This window comes from Podarcis vaucheri, assembly GCF_965113315.1.
Source record: "Podarcis vaucheri genome assembly, chromosome: Z".
Lineage (NCBI taxonomy): Eukaryota > Metazoa > Chordata > Lepidosauria > Squamata > Lacertidae > Podarcis > Podarcis vaucheri.
Window position 1 is genome coordinate 37368886 of NC_138758.1, and position 17836 is coordinate 37386721.

At 43.3% G+C, this 17836-nt stretch overlaps 1 protein-coding gene across 5 annotated transcripts in view; it reads right to left on the bottom strand.

The window, feature by feature from the left end:
* Nucleotides 1-17836, bottom strand: part of AK8 (adenylate kinase 8) — a 111879-nt gene that overhangs the window by 68358 nt on the left and 25685 nt on the right. For all 5 annotated transcript variants that reach the window (XM_082207847.1, XM_082207850.1, XM_082207849.1 and 2 more), the window contains 3 exons: nt 14170-14219; nt 12676-12789; nt 3774-3842 (listed from right to left, as the gene is read on the bottom strand). In XM_082207847.1, coding sequence (XP_082063973.1) covers nt 3774-3842; nt 12676-12789; nt 14170-14219 — 233 coding nt within the window. The remainder of the gene's footprint in view (nt 1-3773; nt 3843-12675; nt 12790-14169; nt 14220-17836) is intronic.

The window sequence follows — 17836 nt, forward strand, 5'->3', positions numbered from 1 at the left end:
AAGGCACTAATCACCAAGATGATTCCTGTGTGCTTGTGCTACAGCTGTTGTCCAAGGACAGGGGTGGTAGCATGAGCTGAGGTCACAAGCACCACACTAGATATTGAACAGGGCTGAGGCATGGCTGAGCAAGATACCCATGATTGTAGGAACATTTGAAGAGCCCTGCTAGATCAGGCCAAAGGTTATTGAATCCAGCATTCTGTTCTTACGCTGGTCAACCAAATGTCCATTATGGGACGCCTGCATTATGGGATGCCTGCCTGAATGCAACAGCAACTCTCCCCACTTCCCAGCAACTGTTATTCAGAGGCAGACTGCCTCTGGTAAGAGACAGCCTTATCCTCCATTAATTTGTCCTCCCTTAAAGCCATTCAAGCTGGTGGCCATCACTACAATAAGTAGAACAAGTCCATTGTTTTTGTTCATAGTTCCTGAAGAAGTATTTTGCCCTGAATTGTGTTGAGCTGCAAGAAAGAGCTTTGCATCAGTGAGCACTGCAGCCTATTGTCCTTTCAGTTTTGTACCCATGGATTAGAATGTAAAGTTGTAAACTATAGTCACAGCTTCCCAAGCAAACCATGGTTTAGAGGAGTCTATCTCCTTTTGTTTGCCATCTGATCGGCTCATCCATCTCTGAGTGTGGTGGCTTCTAGGAATCTGGATTAATTGTCAATTCAGACATTTGCCAATCCATTTTTTAAATTCTGCTCTGCCAGTGTATCACAAACCAAACCTCCTTTTATTAATCTTAACATTATGTCAAACCATCATTAAGCTTCCTGAACCATGGTTTGGCATGATGTCTGAATGAAGCCTCAGAGGTCTAATTCCTGTGTGCATTAATACACATTTATGCAAATACAAGAAAACCACACTAGATATTTGGCCCTGTGGGATAAATATCTATCTATTCATCATGAGTGAAGGGGTGGGGTGGGGAGAAGGATAAATAAACAGATAAATTACTGAAGCAGCTCAGCTTTAAAGAGCTCTAAGAGAAATCAGGCAGACCCAAATAATTCAAGCGCAAGTCATTTGCAATGCAAAAGTTTAATTCTACTTTGCAAATTCAAAATGAGCAGATAAATTATGGATTAAGGTGCACGGTATTTTGTACGGGCAAACTGACAACCACTTTCCAGTCATTTAGATTTCCCTTCAAATCTCTCACCTCCCTTTTCCTCGAACAATTCAAAAGGACTGATGCAATTTTCTTGTAGTTGATAGAAAGGGAGGGACAGAGAGAGAGTGTGTGTATAAAATGGCACCCTAAAAATGTAATGATTGGCCATTTGAAAACAGAAAGCAGATGATAAGAAAAAGGCTTTTAAAAGTTAATGAGCTAAAAAGAATTAGCTTTCTTATATCTTTGATGCAGCCTATTACAAAATGAAAACCTGTAAATGAAGTAAAAATAAAAGTCAGTGTGGTGTAGTGGTTAGAGTACCAGATAATGATCAGGGAGACTCAGGCCAAAATTCAACAAAATTCCTGAGCTAGCCCAAGAGTTAGGGGTCAGCCAACAGGATTTCCCCTTTCTTCCCCCTCACCGTGCACTTTGCCATGCCAAAATCTGCTCAGGAGGGTTGAGGGAACCCTCAGGACAGATTTAGGGGTGTGGGAGGGAGAGAATGTTCTGTTGTGCAAGGATAAGGTTGGTCACTGTGGCTGGTTACTATGAGAACAGGATGCTGGACTAGATGGGCCTTTCATCTGATCTAGCAGGCTCTTCTAATATTCTCCCCCCCCCTTTTATTGTTTTTCAGTGTTTCAACACATACATGTTCTAAATATTTTCTTCCATCCATTCCCTTTAGAACCCCCCCCCCATGGCTTCCTATTTTCCCTTTTTTATGGGGCAGATCGTCAAAGAAATTGCCACCCATTATCATTCTATTCTTTATTCTAGTTAGGCTCTTCTAATATTCTTATCCTTCCAATATTTTTATTCATCCTTCAACTCTCTCTTTCCATCCATTTTCCATCCATTTACAAGGGGCAGTGGTGACCACCAATGTGTGTGGCTTTAAAAGAGGAAAGATTCACGGAAGATAAGGCTATCAATGTCTACTGGTCATGATGGCTAGGTTAATCTCCACAGTCAGTGGGAGTATGTCTGTGAATGCCAGTTGCTGGGAATCACAGGTAGAGACAGCTGCTGTTGTGCTCAAGTCTTGCTTGCAGGCTTCCCATTGAGGCATTTGTTGGCCAATGTGAGAACGGGATGCTAGACTAGACGGGCCACTGGCCTCAGCCAGCAGCGCTGATTTTCCTGAAATACCAGGGAATTGTGACAGACACAAGGATACACCGACTGCCCATCCAGTCAGTAGCCTCTTCCTATTTCCTTTCATGAGGGCTGCTGGGACTCAAGGACAGTCTAAGAGGTCTCGGGTGAGTGGGGTAAGGCTGAAGGAAAGAGGCACAGCCTCTTATTTTAATTGTTCCAAAATTGGTAGGTATGCTGGTAAATGGCTACTACCTTTTGCAAGGTGATGCCTTCATGTTTTAGATTCTCTTTGTAACAACCACCTCTTAGAGGGACAGAGAGAGGGAAAGTCATGGCAGGAACTAATTATAAACATCCTGATTGGTCTCCCCCCAAATTCTTATTTATTTTCCTTTTCTTGGCACAAATCCCATCTCCTTGATTAACATACCTTTAGTTAAATATGCATTATGGTATTTATAAACATCTTTATTAATTCATACCATGTTACATAAATATACCTTCAAAGATACTGGTGTTGATTTAAATAGGGCTCCTTGAGCAAAGGGAGACAGCAGCCCCTACCAGGAGGCAAAGCAAGGTGGCCATCTCCTGCGGCAGTGGATCTGAAGTGCCTCTAAAAGGTGTGTGTGTCCAGAGACACACAGATCTGACCAGTGAAGCCGGTACAGCTAGGAATGTTCTACCTCCATCGCTGGAGGCAGTATGCCCCTGAAGACCAGTTATTGGGAATCCAAAGCAGGAAGAGTGCTACCATGATACATCTTGTTGGCCCCTGTGAGAACAGGATGCTGGACTAGATGGGCCTTTGGTCTGATCCAGAAGGCTCTTCTTATGTTTTCCCTCCACTGTCAGAGGAAGTATGCCTCTGAATATCAGTTGCTGGGAATCACAAGAAGTGCCATGCCCGGCCTAGACCTGATGCCAGACATTGAGTCCTTGAAGGAAGGACCAGGCACCCCACAGATCAAGGACCAGATATGGAGCTACCAAATAGTCTTGCAAGTTTACATTTTTAATTGCACTGATATTTTTATTGTGATTTTTTTTTGTAAATTGCTTTTGAGTTTTCTTTTGTTTTTTTACAATCAAGCAGTGCATAAATTTTATGAAATAAATAAATAAATAAATCTGTTTGCTGAAGAGAAAGAGCAGGATATGAAATTAAAAATAAATAAATAAACAACACTTTAATGAATGCACAATTTGGGGGGGGGGGGAGATATCTATGAAATGGTTGGTTGGTTGGTTTGCTTGTTTGCTTCTTAATGTTGCCTGTTTGTAACAGGTTTGCCCACTCAGGACTCTGCCAGTCGCCTGCGGCAGTCAGCAGAACTACACGGCTCTTCCCCCTTTGGTCGTCTTGGTAGCCAGACAATTAACATATGTGTACCTTCAGCTTCCCCATTTATGCTGTTAATCATACTCCAAATTCCCTGCAATGACCTAGGGGAATCAATCCCATCCACAGCACAAACTTCCACGTCACCTATCCCACCACACCCCATGAACAATCTCATCCAGCAAGAGCCACACTTACGCTGTGAACACAGTCCTCAATCTGCAAACGTTCCACAATCAGTTCAGCCCACAGAGCGTCAGGGATTTTCTAAAAATTTTAAGAAAGAAATACGGTGAGTTTAATATCCACAAAGCAGTTCAAAGAGAATTACTGCACTTTCTGTGTTTGAATACCCCCCTTAAAAAAAAGAAAACAGCTGGAGGGATCAAACCCTCTGCAAGAAATGACACACAAAAGAAAAACAGAAAGCTTCCACCACTCCAGCCAGTGAAAGAAACAAATTGTCAGCTAAGCAGTGGAGTCGAAATGTACAGTTGGTGGGGTTAACTGTTTTTTTTTTAAAAAGACACTCTTGGCTAATTAGGCAACATTTTTATATAAAACACACACACATTATTTTAAATTTAAGTATTTTCAAAAACTGCAGGTGGGAAGCCCCATCATAAAAGAGGCAATCTCCCTTGCCTCTAACGCAATAGGGAACACCTATTCTAAAGTCGTACACAATTTTAAGCACTGCCTCGTGGAAGGGGTGTGGCTCAATGGCACAGCATCTGCTTTTTTGGGTGCAGAAGGTCCCGGGTTCAATTCCTGGCATCTCCAGGAAAAGACTCCCTGTCTGAAACACTGGAGAGTTTCTGTCAGTCAGTGTAGACAGTATGGAGCTAGATGGACCAATGGACTAAAGCAGCTTCCTATGTCCATTACAGCTTGGTTTGTTTTTAACTAGAGATGCTGGCAACTCCAGGTCCCAGGAGACTTGAGATCTTCTGCATGCAAAGCACATTTCTATGGCCCTTCCCCAGGTATGGAGTGTGCATTTTCCAGGCCTGGATATCCCCCTGAAGTGAGTTTTTTGAACTGGAGCTGGAGATCTGAGCTGGAAGCTGAAGTCTGTTATATCAGAGTCTTGCTCAGAAGACCAGGCAAGAACAGAAGGCCATGCTCCTTGTATGCCTGCCAAACCAGGCAAATCGCCAATGACAGGCAGAGCCAGCTAAGGCTACATTCCTACCATATATTTAAAGCAGTATGATACTTTAAACAGTCGACGCTTCCCCCAAAGAATTCTGGGAGCTTCTTTGGGGTGCTGAGGATTGTGAGAAGACCCCTTAATCCTCTCCCAGAGCGACCAATAATTTTGAGAATTCTCTGGGCAGAGGAATTGCTTGTCAAGCCACTGGGAAATGCAGCTTTAAGAGGGAAAACAAGGGTGACATCCAACATCTCTCTGCACCCTTAACAAACTTCAGCTCCCAGAATTCTTTGAGGGGAAGCTATGATTGTAGAAAGCAACACAAGATGGCTTTAAATGCATGGTGAGAATGTGGCTTAATTCCAGTTTTGCCCCCATCCTCTTTCCTGCTTAGTTCAATAAGGGGAACACAGAGGTTGAGAGGAGGAAGCTGACAGCTTAGGCCCCTACTCCATGACTGGTTTTAAGAAAACAAGTGCCACAATTAAAGGAGGCTATCAACAAATTATTGTTATTTTTTTATTCAACAGAAAATACATAATAAGAACAAAAACAAAGACAGCCCAGTAATATCCCCTTCCACAACATGTTTTAAAAGGGCATGTCAAAAGGCAGGGGTCAGCAAACTTTTTCAGCAGGGGGCCGGTCCACTGTCCCTCAGACCTTCAGGGGGGCTGGACTATTTTTTTTTTGGGGGGTGAACGAATTCCTATGCCCCACAAATAACCCAGAGATGCATTTTAAATAAAAGCACACTTTCTGCTCATGTAAAAACACCAGGCAGGCCCCACAAATAACCCAGAGATGCATTTTAAATAAAAGGACACATTCTACTCATGTAAAAACAAGCTGATTCCTGGACTGTCCAGGGGCTGGATTTAGAAGGCGATTGGGCCAGATCCAGCCCCTGGGCATTAGTTTGCCTATCCATGTCAAAAGGCCTTGTTATAGAGGAAAGTTTTCACCCAGCAGGCACCTAAAGGTGTATAATGAAGGCGTCAGCTGAGCCTCCCTGAGGAGAGCATTGCACTGCAGAAAAGGCCCATACTCATGTTGCCACCTTCCGGACCTTTTTGAAGAAACACACGAAGAAGGGCCTGAGAAGAATGTGTGCAGTGGAGAGCAACCAAGATGATTAACAGTCTGGAAACAAAGCCTTATGAGGAACCGTTGAGGAAGTTGGGTATGTTTAGCCTGGAAAGAGGAGACTGAGCGGAGATATGGTAGCTATTTCAAATACCTAAAAGGTTGTCATGTGGATTACGGGGCAAACTTGTTTTCTCCTGTTCTGGAGGTAGGACCTGAACCAATGGCTTCAAGTTACAAGAAAGGAGATTTCAATGCAACACCAAGAAGAACTTTCTGATGGCAAGAGCTGTTCAACAGTGGAACAGTCTCCCTTGGAAAGTGGTGGACTCTGTTTCATTGGAGGTTGTTAAACAGAGGTTGGATGTCCACCTGTCATGGATGCTTTAGCTGAGATTCCTGCATTGCAGGGGGTTGAACTAGATGACCCTCAGAGTTCCTTCCAACTCTACAATTCTATTATTCTATTATTCTAACGGCAAATTGATGACAGGCAGGCAAGGGAGCAACAAAATGACCCACTTAGGTCTTTTCTCAAACATCTCCTGAGCTCCATCCCACTCAAAAGCAGGCGCATTCACGCACACACAGGTGAGGGGGAAAGAAGAGCAAAAGGAAATAAAATGTGTTCCTTGCAAGTCTGCGGGTCCCGCAGGGAGATGCGTCAAAGCCTCATGCAGCCTCTCGCGGCTGGAGCTAGGACTGGCAGCTTTGAGGCTGTCATTTTACAAAGGTGCCTCATGCTGCTCTCAGAAACAGCTAGACTCCCACTTCCCTCTTTGATGTGTCATTTCAAGAGAGGCTAGTGGGCTGCCAGGGGGTCCACCTGGCTAAGGCTTGAGGAGCCAATTTAAACTGGAGTCCTCTACAGGTTCCTTTAGCAGCCTTGCAATCTGAGCAATCTGCAGAGCACCTCTGTTGACCAGAATTTGGGGGGTGGGAATAGTCAAGGGGGCGTTTAGAGACAATGCAAAGGGGCTGCTGAGCAAAGCCGCTCTTTCAAATTGCAAAGGCCCAGATCCAGCTTTCGCTTCTAAGTGCTTTTTGTTCTGACTCAAGTTCTGCATACTACCACTGAGCTGCAACCCTCCATCAAAGTTAGGAGCACTGGAAGCGACCTTATACCACACCAGACTCCTGGTCAAACTCTCCCAATATTGTCAGCACTGACTGGCAGCAGCTCAGTAGGCTTCATTCAAGAGACATTCCCAAGTGTACCTGGAGACAACAGGGATTAAACCTGGGACCTTCTGCCTGCAGTGCAGGTGCTCTGCCATTGAGCTACAGCCCTTTCCTGCTATATATCACCTCAGTAACAAAGGAAGTTGTCTTATAGAATGCCAGACCACTGTGGTCTACCTAACTCAGTACTGTCTACACTGACTGGCAGCCACTCTTCAGGGTCTTGGACAGGGCTTCCCCCTAGAAATGCCAGGGATCAAACCTGAAAACTTCTACATGCAAAGAATGTGCTCTGCCACAGAGCCACAGTACTTTGTCCTCAGCAACATAGGGTCTGATACAGGTGCTTGGCACAGACTCAATTTTCCTCCATTTTCCATTTATAGAGCCAGCCCCAGACTTTTTGTCCTGCAAGATGGAAGGCCCCTCTTCAGCCAGCTCCCGCCGTCTCCCCTCCCATATGGTTAGCATCTTTGAGCCCTCTTGCCACTTAAACGTATTTGGCTCCTTCCTCTTCTAACAGTGGCAGGGTGATAAGCAGTGGCCAGGAGCTGGCCCGGCAAAAATCACTCAATGAACTTTCAGCTTAAATATTTGCAGATTCTTCAATGATGGACAAAAGAAGAGTCCTCTCCTACCTGGAGCACCCATCATGATATAAGTTTATAAACTTATGCATGGCATAGAGAAAGTGCATAGAGAAGAAAATATCTCCCTCTCTCATAACACTAGAACTCGTGGACATCAAATGAAGCTGAAAGTTAGAAGATTCAGGACAGATAAAAGACAGTACTTCCTCATGCAGCGCATAAACTATGGCCTTCTGCTCCACCAGCCTCAATGGTCCCTATCCACCATGGTTACTCTCTGGCTCCTGAGGCTAACCTTGCATTTTTAAAAAAAGATAATACACTTGTTTTCTTTTTAACCAAAAACATCTTCCTATGCAAACACCCTGCCAACTCGAAAGAGCATGTAAAGCACTGCACTGATTTCACCACTTCCCTCTCTTTCTTCCCCTCCCCATACAGCCTGATTCCTTGCCAGATCTCCTTGACTTTCATGTCCCACCCCATAATAATCAAGGAAACCCTACAGGGCCCCCTTGAAAGTGCTGCTGATTAGCCTGAAGTATGCTAATAATGAGAGTAATTAAACCAAAGGGGATTTTTGTGCGTGAGGCTGTGTTCCTTTCTATTTTTCTCCCTCCAAATCAATGGTGGGGGTTTTTCTTGCACAACTGAATAAAAATAATCTTTGACAAAATGAACAAAGTTTAGGATTTATTTCCGCATTTGTTTTATGAATGCAGTTTTATTCCTAGGGTTTTATTCTGCTCACTGCCATGACATTCACAGTACATAAATGTTTGCAAATGTATATCTATATTTTCAAAAGATGCTCATTTGCTATGTGTTTGGACACCTCTGAAGATATCATAACCAATTATGCATGGTGGTTCCTGAGATCAAAGAGTAGACTTTTGTCTATGTCTGAATACAACTGGATTCCATTTTGAATCAAGATGGTGGAATGAATCTTTCAAAACTGCACTGATTTTAATTTGGACAGGTGGCAGGTTTCAAGTTGAATAAGATGAAAACCAAGGTTCTAGAGAAAAATGTAACTATGAATGAGAGAGAGAAGTTTCAGGAGGAGACAGGACTAACATTGGTTTAAAAAGTGAAATACTTAGGGGTTAACATAACTGCTAAAAATGTGAACTTATTCAAGGATAATTATGAAAAATGTTGGACTGAAGTGAAAAAGGATTTAGAAGTATGGACAAATTTGAAGTTATCATTGTTAGGCCGAATTGCTGTGATAAAAATGAATGTGCTGCCAAGGATGTTATTTTTGTTCCAAACATTGCAAATTTTGGATAAGATGGATTGTTTCAAGAAGTGGCAGAAGAATATCTCTAGATTTGTTTGGCAGGGCAAGAAGCCTCGAATAAAATTTAAGATATTAACGGATGCTAAAGAAAGAGGTGGATTTGCCCTGCCAGACCTTAAACTTTATTATGAAGTTTTTTGCTGGCTGAGAGAATGGCTGCTTCTTGAAAATACTGAAGTGTTGGATTTAGAAGGTTTTAACAATGTATTTGGTTGGCATGCATATTTGTGGTACGATAAGGTAAAAGTACATAAAGCATTTTAAAATCATATTGTTAGAAAAGCATTGTTAATGTTTGGATAAGATATAAGGATTTGTTAGGGGGGGGGGAACCCAAGATGGTTGTCACCAATGGAAGCGAAGGCACAGAAAAAACTCAATATGGAGGCCAAATGGCCGAAATATTGGGAAATTCTGGAACAAGATGGAGAGAGAATAAAATTGCAGAGCTTTGAAAAATTGAAAAACAAAGTGCGAGATTGGCTCCATTATTACCAAATAATGGAGGCATACAAATTGGACAAAAAAGTTGGTTTCCAGGTGGAAAAATCAAAATTGGAAATAGAATTGATAGATCCAAAAACCAAGAATTTGTGAAAAATGTATAACTTGCTGTTGAAATGGAACACTCAGGATGAAACGGTGAAATCAGCTATGATTAAATGGGCACAAGATGTTGGACATAATATAATGATGGCTGACTGGGAACGGTTATGGACCACAGGTATGAAATTTACGGCATGTAATGCCCTAAGAGAAAATTTAATGAAAATGATTTACAGGTGGTACATGACACCAGTTAAGCTTGAAAAAATCTACCATTTGCCTGATAATAAATGTTGGAAATGTAAGGAGACTGAAGGTACATTCTTTCACCTTTGGTGGACGTGCCCAAGGATTAAGACATTCTGGGAGATGATTTATAATGAAATGAAAAAGGTATTTAAATATACCTTCCTTAAGAAACCAGAGGCCTTTCTCCTGGGCATGGTCGGCCAATTGGTGTTAAAGAAGGATAGAACTTTTTTTATGTATGCAACAACAGCAGCAAGAATACTTATCGCAAGGTATTGGAAGACACAAGATCTACCCACCAGGGAAGAATGGCAGATGAAGTTGATGGACTACATGGAATTGGCGGAAATGACTGGCAGAATCCGAGACCAGGGAGAAGAGTCGGTGGAAGAAGACTGGAAAAGGTTTAAAGACTATTTACAGAAATACTGTAAAATTAATGAATGTTAGAAAAATGTTGGAATGAAGTTATATGGCTTTAGTAGAAATGCTGTAAGGAATTAAGTATAAATAGATTAATAGAACTTTAAAGGAAAGAATATGGTTAGAATGTGTTAAGACAATTATAGGATAGAAAACAGAGAAAGATGGGAAGGAATTGCTGAAACAATTAATGGAAGTGGAATACAAAAAGGGAGGCGTGAGGAGGTCGAGGAAATAAGGGAAAGAAAGACAAGATGTTGAAATTGGATTGTGTTTTAAATGGTTTTTGTTTTGTTTTGTTTTGCTTTGTTTCTTTTATTTTGTATTGTATTGTATTGTATGTTTTTTTTTTCCTTTATGGTTTTTTGTAGTGTTGTGTTGGACTTGTTGGAAAATTAATAAATATTTTTTTTAAAAAAAAACTGCACTGATTTTAACCTCAGATTCAAAACTGTACTGATTCTTTGCTATCTTAGAATCCCCAGGAAAAATGCTAGGTACACTGCTAGGGAATATATAAAACCAAGTTCACCTCTTTTAAATTAGAGAAAGGAAGGAAGGGGAAAAGACTGGGTCTGTAGCAAGGCTGCTGCTAGTGCAGCAGGGGAGCTGTCTAACTGAAGTGTGAGAAGTGGAGAAAAAGACTAGGAGAGACAGAAGAGGAAGAGTTGCACAAGCAACAGTCAGACTTTATTCCTGGTCCTGCTCTTCCTGGAGCATCTGTAGGACCCTAATCAGTGAACATGGGCTCACCATTCCTCCCCAAGGCCAGAGATCCCAGATGGATGTCATCATGCTGTGTACCTTTTAATCTGTGTAGCTTCAATCTAAGGCCTGTAACTTTCAGTTCCAGGAATGATTGCAGAATGTAGAGTGTCAGAAGAGAGAGAGAGAAGAGAGAGAATATAAACAATTAGGGTCTGATCCCTGGACTCTACAACAGGAGTGAGACACCTCAGGCTCTCCAGGCTTCAGAATTCCCCTCAAGCGGCAACCCTCACTGGCCTTGCTTTGCACCCTCCTTGAGTTTCCTGCTTGGCTGGAATGTATCTTTAAACTCTGATAATGGGCCTGCTTGTCTGGATGGAGAACGCAGAGGGGCATGCGTGAACGTGTGTGTAGAAACTAGCCTATTGTATGAAGGTGAAATTTACATCCCTTGCTCTGCCCACTTATGCCTCTGGCCCTGCCTATCATGTGGCCTTGCCCATGGCTGAAAAGGGTTTCCCATGCCCTATTCTACAGGCTCAAGGCTACTGATTTTGGACTGTGTCTTCCCAGGACCACCCTCCTTGGCACTGACTATGCAGAAGACCAAACCAGGTGAGGCATCTTTCAGAGGAGAAGATCTTTGGAGTGCTTGTCAGGGTCTGCTCTGTTCACTTCATTTCTAAATATGCTAGGAACTGACAATAGGGTCTTCCTCTAAGAAAAGGGATGCAGGTGGCATTGTGGGTTAAACCACAGAGCCTAGGACTTGCCGATCAGAAGGTCGGTGGTTTGAATCCCCGCAACGGGGTGAGCTCCCGTTGCTCGGTCCCAGCTCCTGCCAACCTAGCAGTTCGAAAGCACGTCAAAGTGCAAGTAGATAAATAGGTACCGCTCCGGCGGGAAGGCAAAGGGTGTTTCTGTGCGCTGCTCTGGTTTGCCAGAAGCGGCTTAGTCATGCTGGCCACATGACCCGGAAGCTGTACGCCGGCTCCCTCAGCCAATAAAGCAAGATGAGTGCCGTAATCCCAGAGTCGGTCACGACTGGACCTAATGGTCAGGGGTCCCTTTACCTAAGAAAAAAGTCCCCACCTGGTTGCAGGATGGTCCAAATAGGTGGGTGGGGCGATAAGTAGGATACTCTCCCTACCCTAACCTCCCCCATCCTTAAAAAAGAAAGTTGTGAATAGGGATGTAAGAAGGCACCAATTTTTGTCCCATCCTGCTTTCATGAGAACCAGTGCTGTTTCCGCTCTGTTTACACTAAAACTCGGGTTATTCATCTGTTTTGGGCCAAAACTAATGTTATTATGTACTGTAATTAATTTCAGCAGAAAGGGAATGTCAAAAATGGTGCACAAAATGGCACAGACTGAAAAAACCAACAATAGTAAATACTGCTCATATTTGCTTCTGTGATTTCTGTTCCTGACCTTGGTCAAGCATGCAAACTGTCATGATTTCTGCTCCCATTTCCAAAAGAATTCTCCAACATCGCAGCTATGGACTGCATTACATTCAGACACACTGTGCTCATGAATTTCTATCCACCTGGAGGAGTTTTTAATACCTTGTTTTTAGTAACAACTATGGCATAGGGTAGATTGTGAATTCAGAAAAGTTCAATATTTATTCTCAGCTGAGGATAGCAAAGCTCCCTTTGCTATTTCATCCCTAGAATGGAGGGAGCCCACTGCCACAAATTCACAAGTCTGTTCTGAAATCACCACAGATACAAAACAAGGTGCGATAATTGGATCGCTCGTTTGTGTCTGCAGAAAAATAAAACGGCAAATGCCACAACTTATATTTCCCTTCCATGCAGAGATAGCATCGTTACCTCTGCCCACGCACCTGTTTTGTGTCTTGATACTCCTGTACTTTGTCTGTGAGGTTTGACCACGCACTGGTTAACAGAGTCTCCGGAGAAATCCGTGCAGTTCCCAGTTGTTTACAAAGCCACATTGCCTGGAGGGAAAAGCAGGTGTTTGGGGTGGGGGAGAGAGAAGGAATAAGAGAGAGCTGTATCTTCCCAAAGGAAATGAAAGTGAATTTGAAGAAAATTTAAAAACAAATAACACCAGCATTTTCACAGTTTTTCCATCGGAGTGTGCAAAATTCGTAACGCTTAAGTGGAAAGTAGAAAAAGAAAGCACCATCTGTAACAGGAGAGGGGGAACAGCAAATATGTTATCTGTCACTTTTAAAAGGAATATAGTGACCATTTTGAAATTCAGCACAATGGAGATCTGGAACGTTTTCATTTACGATGTCACTTTAAAACCTGTGCTCCTTCTGCCCCCTCCCTCTGGAAGAGCCCAATGCCTGGATTTTCTCAAAGACTGCTAGGGAATGAAAAAATAAGCAGCAAAACCTATACACACACACAGGGAATCTTACTTAACCTGTTTCCTTCTGACGAAGGGTAATTAATCAACAAAGAAATTTATTGAAATTAAAATTAATCTGTAAAGAGTTTAAAGGATTCAGCCTTAGGCAGAGTAGGAGAGAGCAATGATTTAGTGCAAGGACAGGCCTGTGTTAATCATACTACTTTATGTTTATGAAGGGCTTGACTTTGCAATCCTATACCTAGACAGATGGGTAGAGGACCGCAGCTTCAAAGTTTTCCAACACTTTCCCATACATTGCACAACTCCACTGTGAGGTAGAACAGAATAGCTGCAAAGATGTGGGCTGAAGAGAATCTGAAAGTATACAGTGGCTTCTTGTCTAAGGCTACTTTTGAGAATCTGGAAGAGACGAAAGGTTTGAACTGGGAGTTTCCTGACTCTTGCGGCCAACTGCCCTATCGCAGGCACTCAAGGAACTTTGGAAAGACTGATTTATACCAATGATTACTAAAAATGTCAAGCCATAGGCCAAGATGTCTGCGTTTTCACGGAAACATCACAGGTGGTCTGAAGCACCGTAATAATATAAGGCAAGCCTGTTGGAGCATGCCAGTGGCCCATCTAGTCCAGCATCCTGTTCTCACAGTGGCTGGCCAGTTGCCCCAATGGGAAGCCAGCAAGAAGGACCTGAGCACAGCAACTCTACCCACTTGTGATTCCCAGCAACTGCTGTTCAGAGGCATACTGCCTCCGATAGTGCAGGGTAGAACATAGCAATCATGGCTTATCCTCCATTTGTATAATTTAAAAACCATCCAAGTTGGTGGCCGTCACCCACATCTCATGGGAGTAAATTCCACAATTTACCTATATTGGAGCTTTTTGTCCAGGTCCAGAAAAATGCTAAGTACTAATATAGACTTTAATAAAGGCAATGAGTCCTACATCTGCTATCCATTAAGAACATTTCCATGCATGCACAAAATCCACTTACAATAGTCGTTTTCCCAGAAGCAGGAGGTCCAAGTATACAGATCTTTGGAACTGTAGATGAAATAAAAAACACATGAATGTCACAACATTGTAGCTGTTAAGGATCCTTGTAATTTCCTGAAGATAACTGCAATATCCATTGCCATGCCAGTTCCTTTTATTAGCATATGTTTAAATGTTGGAAATGCTGGGGTGCACTGTAGGCTTAGTCCCCTTCCTAGACTGTCCTTTTTATGTTGACCTATTGAACTTTATCCAGTGCTAGACTGATACCCAATTCCTCTTCCATTTTCTCCATGCCTCCCTGGTGAGAGGACACCTTTTTGATTCTCTCACCATCCAAGATGCAAGATCATGCATTCTCCACCTTAGATAGAACTAAGACCTTTCCAATCAATCATGCATTTTGTTCAATGAACATAGCTTTCCTCCCACCCAAACTTAAAGAGTCTCAGTGTGATTATATACATAGAATCATAAAAGTAGAAAGGACCCCAAGAGCATCTATTCCAAACCCTGTAATGGAAAAATCACAGATAAATAATCCCTGACACATTGTCATCCAACTTCTGTTTAAAAACCTCCAGTGAACAAGAGTTCACAACCTTCCCAGGTAGTCCATTTCACTATTGAACAGCTCCTACCATCAGAATTTTTCCCCTAATGTTTAGTTAGAATTTTTCTTTTAATTTTGGTAATCAAGAGTAAAGTAGGCTCCTCCAGCAGGGATTAACTCAAGATGCCAACAATTTACCCCCTTAGTATGAAGACCTCAGGTTTGGACTAGTGGTCAGCTAGTAATTGTGGGGAAGGAATGCTGCTATTTTACATAGGATAGGCAACATTGTGCCCCTCCAGATGCTGCTAGACCTAGTTCCAATCAGCTGCAACCTACGTGACCAATGGCCGGGAACAATGAGAGTTATAGCCCAGTAGTATCTCAAGGTGGTAAACAACAGATCGTATTAAGAAAAGCAAGCTTTGCTCACTGTTCTGAGGAGATAGGCTACAATCTCAAGCAGAGTGGGGAGGACCTAATGGCCCAGGGTAAAAGACAGATTCAGCTGCTATTCCAAAACATATATGGGACCTCCCCACTACTTCAGGAGACCTGCAGCCTAAGGACTACCTGTTGAGTGCACTCGGGTTGCCTGTGTATCCCTGGGTACTGGTTCTGACTTTTCTGGCTTTCAAAGCCCTGAACACCTGGGACACCTTCTGAGAAATGCACCCGCTTAGAATTTAAGATCCAGATCAAGAGTCCTCAACATGCTCCAAATTCAGGGGGCAGAGACTGGATCAGTCATGTTGCCTGCATTATGGAGTGACTGCCCCCACTTCCAATGCTTTTAAACAGTGACTGATCATGGCTGTTTTGATTACAGTGGGCCCACCACTTCCACAAGGTTCGGTTTTAGGAGTCCACGCACAGAGGCAGGAACCCCTGGAACTGCCTCCCACCCCTGCAACATGGAGAGCAACTTACTAGGGTCTGGAAAGGTTGTGGGAGAATCCTGAAAGCTTCCCAGGGCGTTTGTGAAACCTTCCCAAAGCCCTGTGCCTCACTTACCTAGCTTTGGGAAGGTGCCGCAAGGACCCTGGAATGCTAGTGCCAGAGTCCTCCTGCAAAACCTAGTGGGTGAACAATGCAGGGAAAATTAATAAATGGAGAGCAGAGGTGGACCTGGCTCTCCATTTATTTATATATTCCCCACAGCAGCCGGACATAAGGTTATGATCATATACGTAAAGCAAGCACAATTTGAGGGCTTGATGTATTGCTATTTGTCCTGTGCTCTTATTAGTTTTATGTGGTTTTGCTCTTACATGGTTTTTAATCGGGGCACTATTTGCTTAACAAGAGTGTGGGCTATGGATTTATTTATCTTTTAATTAAAGCCATGATTGATTTTTGTTAAAGTTACCTTGCTTTGTGTATTAAGGCATATCATTTCTTTTTAAAAAAAATAAGTCAAAAAATTAATGGCTGCAACTAGTTCCCAAGGTAGAAAAAATAAAAAGGAATATGTAACAGTGTTGTAAGAGGAAGCGGGCCTTCCAAGGCCTCATCCTGGCCAGTCCCGGCTCAACCAACAAAGATCTGGGGTTGAGGGGCATGGGGGGGGTGCGCTGGGGTGTGTGTGTGTGCAATGCACTCTCTGTGTCAAGAGAACAGACCTACCACACCCCTCCTAGATGTGTGTGACGTCTGAGCAGAACCATGGCAGGTATTTTGCTAGTTTAGAAAGAAGATGGTTTTCATTTCACTTTCCCCTCACGTCTCCTTGACCCAGAGACTAGCTACCTCCTGGGCAGAGCTGGGGAAGATGAGACACGAGGTGCGTTTCCCAGGTTCCTTCTGGAGCAAGATGGCAAAAACTCCCCCCCCCCTTCAGCCGCTAGAGAGAGAAAAAACAAGTTACTCCATGTGTGTTTTCACCCTCCTCAGTCCTTTTGTCTCGCTGCTCACTCGCTCTCCCCCTGGACAGCATTAATATCAGATTCCTCCCTGCTCTTTTCTTGTTCATTCCTCGAGTCCATGGTTGTCCGTGGCACAACCTTCTTTTGGTTTCAGAGCAAGATTAAAGGCAAGAGGAGCTGAAGAAGAAGAAAGGGATGGCGCGCCAGCCGCCTTCCCCCTCGGCACATATGTCCCCGCATCTTCTTCGTTACGCGGACGTGTGCGGGGTTTTAATGGGCCCTTCCATCTCGAGCACCGTTGCGGGCTTTTAATGATTAAAATATGGGAGAGAGGAGGCCCAGGTGCTGGGAAACGGCAATCAAGTTGAGGTGGATTACCAGAAAGGATGGTCTAGCGAAAGCAGGGGGAGGTGGACATAAAGGGGAAACAAAGGGTTGAGAGTGTAGGAGGCAGGAAGCCTTGGGGAAGTTCTTGGCTGAGATTAAGGCTGTGTACACACTAGGCCTTTAAAGCACATTTGAAACGCATTCTTTCCCCTCAAAGAATTCTGGGCACTTTAGTATGTTAAGATTTGCTGGGGATTGTAACTCTGCGAAGGGTAAGCTACAGTGCCAAGAAATATTTGAGGGAAATAACGCACTTTAAATATCTAGTGCAGGCACAGGCAAACTCAGGCCTCCAGCTGTTTTGGGACTACAACTCCCATCATTCCTGACCACTGGTCCTGTTAGCTAGGGATGATGGGAGTTGTAGTCCCAAAACATTTGGAGGGCCGAGTTCGCCTATGCCTGATCTAGTGTGTACATATGCCCATTTTCAGGAGTTGTGGCATGGGGTGTCAGCGGCCTCTGGATCAGAGCTGCTAGGAATTGCAAGTCAGGAGAATGATCTCTGTGCTTGTGGGTTTCTCACTGGGGCATCTTGTCTGCCACTCTGAGAACAAGATGCAGAACTAGATGGGCCTTTGGTGTGATCCAGCAGGCTTGTCTAATGTTCTTATGGTATTTCAGCCCACCTAAACCGATTCTTTGAAAACACAGTTATCTTGGGGTACAACTCAACGGCTGAGTAACTATTGGTATAAGTCAGTCTTTTCAAAGTTCCCTGAGTGCAAGAGACAGGGCTTGGTTACGGAAAGACAAAGACTTTTTGGTTTCCACACCCTTTTAAACTTTACTCTTTTAATATCTCCTTTGATGCTTTGTTTTAATGCAGCCTTCCCCAACCTGGTATATTCGACAAGTAT